The sequence below is a fragment of the Lemur catta genome, chromosome 11, assembly GCF_020740605.2.
Source record: "Lemur catta isolate mLemCat1 chromosome 11, mLemCat1.pri, whole genome shotgun sequence".
NCBI lineage: Eukaryota > Metazoa > Chordata > Mammalia > Primates > Lemuridae > Lemur > Lemur catta.
In genome coordinates this window covers 24762734-24767575 of record NC_059138.1, presented here as the reverse complement: position 1 = coordinate 24767575, position 4842 = coordinate 24762734, and the positions used below count along the sequence as shown (strand labels likewise).

Below are 4842 nucleotides of genomic sequence, written 5' to 3'. Positions count from 1 at the left end.
AAAGTTCACTCTAATTTATAGTACAATAGAGAGGTAAGAATAGAGCCAGTGGAAACCATGTGTAGATGACACAATTAACCATCAATATTTGGAGAGTATTAAGGATGAACTTGGATTGGGTAAGTGGCCTGCTATTCTAGGGAAGAGTATAATGTCTTGGCAAATGGAAATGAAAGAAGAGTTAAATTTTGACTTGGGTTTTCAAGGGATAAAGAGCACAGTAGTTAAGAGAAGCAAATAAGAACATTGTATCATAGGATAAAAGTCTAGAAGCAAGAAACAGCAGCAGCAGTAGGAGAGAGAGAGAAAGAGAGAGAGGCGGTAAGACTTTTTCTTGATTAAAATTAAGAAAGTGAATTGAGGGCTTAGCATGGGGAGCACTCAGGGAATGAGCAATACATTCTTGTGGGAAGGGATTCATGTTAGTGTGTGATGTAGCTGGTAGTCACAGGAAGGTTAAAATACTGTGTGGACACCATGATTTTGACTGTCCCGTATGGAATATACTGGGGGTAAGATACCAGAGGTGGCAAGGACTAAGGAGAGATGGGGCAATTGTAAAAATGTCAAGAAAATAGAAAGCCTGAGGATTGTGGAAGGGAAAGGAAAGTAGTGCAGCAGAATAGAGAAAGGATTGATTGTTCTGAGTAGATAGCTGTGGGGATGAAAGAGAATAAGGCTCACATTCCTGGCGATTCACTATCATGTCTATCACATAGGAGATTGGTAAGAGCAATGCTGGGTATTGGTATTAATTGCATCGAGGTGGACTCCCATCTGCCCGCTGCTCTTGCTGTACCCTATGCCTTAGGCAGCATCTAAGCCCCAGCACTTTACATTAAGGGCCTTTTTCAATGTAGGGCTGCTCAACATCAGTGAAGTGGAATGAATAGAGACTACTGCATAGATGACAGCTTCCCAGACCCAGAACCAAGATCCCTTTTTAAGTAGTTTGTGTGTTAAGGAGACGAGTACGGTCAGAAAGTAAGAGGTGAAGAAGATAAACAAGACGGCAAGAGACCTCAGGGCAGTGGAGTGAGCTTTCATGCTGAAGTTGCCGTGGCCAGTGTTACGATGTTGCATCTGCTGCACATGCTGGATCAGTGAGGCCACGAGCAAGGTGGTGGAGGCCAGAAACAGGAGGAAAGGAATACCCAACGCAATGAGTCTATGAGCATTAACCAAATACTGCTGAAACATCGCAAGTCTCAGAATCACAGTGCTGTTTCTTGGTAGATGCTCCATGGTAGTTAACTGAATCTGGATGAACTTGCTAACAGCCGAAGGGATGATTGTCACACAAGAAATCATCAGTGAACCCAGTAACAACCAGGGAACTGACCTTGAAATTCTCCACCTCAGCCAGAGGAAGATGGGGTTGGTGAAAGAAGAGACCTTGACACAGTAGAAGACAGCAAGCAAGCTAGTTAACCAGAATATAAGAACATTACTAAATTCCCAGATGATTGAGATGTACCAAAATGCATGACTCAGGTTAAAATAGAAGGAAAAATTGGACAGAATTGATGCCCACTGTAGAATGAAGCGACAGATGCCCAGGCTGGTGAGAATCATGTCCACAGGTGACAACCTTTTGACCTGCAGCCATTCTTTGCAAAGCACTGCAACAATTAAGCTGCTCTGCACAATAATTGTCAAGGACTCGAGCATATAGATGACAATGATGAAGATGGTAAGTTGGAAGGGTATCATCCTTCTACTCCAGCGTATCTTCCTGGACGAACACTCAGAATTTCTGCACCAGTTTCCATATGGGGAACAGGCTCCTGATCCCACCACTGTCTGTTGCAAGAAAACACTTCCGTCTGGATGAAAATTTTCCCCAGCTCATTTTTAATTTTCTTATTTTCCTATCTACAGGATTTGTTTATGCTTTGCTTGCTGGTTTGCTACCACATCTGAATGTAGGGAAATAGTGTTTGAATGTGGATTCCTGCTCCTGAGGTGATTTGATTATTCCCATAAAGCACCATGCTGTTAATTTCCTCTTTATCTGCCTAAAGTGCACTTAGCTAATTTCTCCATCTTTTTTAAATGATGTCTTCAGAATTTTAACCTAAAATTTGAGCCACAGGAAAGATGGATCCTTCACTGTCCATTCATGTTCTGCTGAGACCTGTACCGATGCTAACCTCAGAAGCCCTGTCTTCCCAGTTTCCACGGCAGCTGGCAGTGGATGCTACAACCAAGTGTGTGGGTAAATAAAAACGAGAATGAAAAATCTCTCCTCTGAGATTCCACCCTTGTTGGAACCCAAGACTTTTAAGTATTCCCAGCCAATGCAGGCCACTCTCATAACTGTCCATTGAGTCCCTCAATGCTGAGAAATCAAACTGCAGAGAGATCTCTGCACGTGACCCCTTGTTCTCTCTCCAACTGAGATGCAGCATTCTTAGCTATTGTTTTTCTGCCAATTCCAATGCCTTGAGCATATGCTTTATATATTTTGGAAATTGTTCTTGTCCTATTAACATCACTGTTTTCCCCTCCTTACATGACTAGGTTCTTTTTCTCACTGCTCCTGTTGCTCAGGATGAATTGAAGGAGGACCCTCTTACCATTAGTAAAGCATATTGCTTCTAATTATGCAGGAATTATTTCATAGCTATACAAGCAGGTTAGAGAAGGAACACATTTTCCCTCAGTTAAGGACAACAATAGACACCAAATATTTAATTAGTGGCTTTAGAAATGACAGGTGAGTTCTAATAATTGCCAACTGGTGAGGAAGACACAGTGAAAGTCATTGACCCTATGTATGATAAACTCAAAGTCTGTATGGACTTTTAATCATTCAAGGAAGAAAAAACAGAAGCAAGCCAACATGAATCTTAGATTTCTTAAACATAAAACAGAAAACTACTAAACTCTTAATGCAAAGGTAAGCAATACCTTAAAAAATTAGATCAAAAATCAGAATTAAATATTAGAAAACTTTTGCTTTGCATTCTCCATAAAATGCAAGAAAAGGAAGTAAAAAAATGAGGTGATAAAACAATTGTCTACAATTAAAAGATAAATTGGTTGAGATGTATCCAGACAAAGAAAGGGAGAAAAATAAGATATGAAATGTATGTTTGTGAAATATGCAGTGATTAATTATGCAATAATAGCATTAACATCTGGCTTGATGTCTTGGATACACTAAGCACGCTGCCTCCTATGTGTATTTTTTTCCAGATTGAGAAAGCCCGGAGACTTGGTTGGGAAATGAATGATGAACTAAGGTGGTAAATACTTCCATAACCATGAGCAGTAAGATCAGCGGACACTCCATTTCACCTTTCCTTTCAGGAGCAGAGAGGGAAGAGGGGTTGAAGTGAGTGGTCTATCTTCCTGGTAATGCTACTTTCTCACGGGGAGGCATGAGATTCCAAGGGGGAGGAATACTGATTCTGAAAGGCAGGATTTTGAAAAAGCCTGGTTTGAAAATTCTACCCATTTCCTCAGTTATCTTTAAATGCCTAATGTCACTAGTTTTTGGCCCCCTAGATCCTGTATTTAACTTGTAACCCAGGGGCATACCTGAATGATTGCACTAGGAAAAAAGGAGGCCCAATATGGAGAACTATGACTTCACAGGAGAAGGTGAGAAACTTTCCCCACGTTTAACTCCACGTGTCCTTTTATGTATACAGGGGCAGAAAAATCCCTTGAGGTTAGCAAAACCCAAAACAAAACATCTGCGCACACATACCTTTACCTTTAACTAATTCTCAGGCCAGATAAATTTACCTTTATTACTTCTATAGCAATTAAAATATTTGCTTAATCAATGATAGGAGAGCAATGGCTTTCAGTGCAGACACTAAGAATCAGGCTTATTTTGTGGTTTGAAAGTTTTAAAGTGCTACACAAAATGAGTGTTTCTAGGTCCCTTGATTCAGCAACTAGGACTTAGAAAATATCTGTTGAATGAATGATGAGTGGAGGGAGAATAGACTAGAGAACTCTATGTTCTATTAATGCTATCTTACAAGTGCAAAGGCCTTGGAAATCATAAAACAAGCATTCTGACAGAAGAGAGAAATCACACTCTTAGGATGCGATTGTATTCCTATGTCATTCAAACAACTGAAATTGTCAAAGATGCCAAAATATGTATGCCCGAATTGGCAGCTGCCTTTTTAGGAAGAAACTTGTGTTTGGGGGTATTTCATTTGAACAAATGCATTGAAACTGAATGAGGCAACTGGTGATTATAAGTCCTTATAAATCATATGTAACATTGTGGTAAGAGTAGTTCCCAGCATCTGCACTGCTGTGAATATGCATTACTGACCATCGTTTAGACCAATGGGACTGGTGCAATGGACCCCACGTGAGTACAATCTAAATGCAATAATGCTCTAGTCATGCCCCCATCACATGCTAGTTTACTTATGCTGTTGTAGATAAAATAATGGCTCACAAAATGTCCACATCCTAATTCCCCAAGCCCATGAATATGTTAGCTGATGTGGCAAAAGGGACTTTGCAGATGTGAACTGTAAAATAACTTTGCATTATTTTAACCCATTAAGTTGGTAGTAATTTGTTATAGCAGCAATAGAAAACTAATACATACCAACTGTAAGAACTAGGTACCCAAACTCTAGTTACATTATTTTTAATTTATAGGTACTTACATATTTAGTAACTATTAAAATAATGAGTTTATACACAGGGAAAATGTCAGTAGGTAGAACAGAATCAGACTACTGTGGCAAATCAGGTTAAACAAAAAGACAAAGATAGGCTATTTATTACATACCTGAGTTTCACCAGAAAGGCCTGTCTATACTTTGGAGTCAGCTGAGGAGCTTTAAAAACAATAAATGA

General features: G+C 39.7%; 1 protein-coding gene across 1 annotated transcript; it reads right to left on the bottom strand.

Annotated features, from left to right (window-relative positions):
* Positions 1-807: 807 nt before the first annotated feature.
* TAS2R16 (taste 2 receptor member 16) lies at positions 808-1713 on the bottom strand. Its single transcript, XM_045564144.1, has one exon. It carries the CDS (start codon positions 1711-1713, stop codon positions 808-810), a length of 906 nt encoding a protein of 301 aa, XP_045420100.1.
* Between the last annotated feature and the right edge of the window lie 3129 nt (positions 1714-4842).

Bases quoted from the DNA above. Each gene is read 5' to 3' on its own strand.
- TAS2R16 (XM_045564144.1), bottom strand. From the start codon at position 1,713: ATGATACCCTTCCAACTTACCATCTTCATCATTGTCATCTATATGCTC.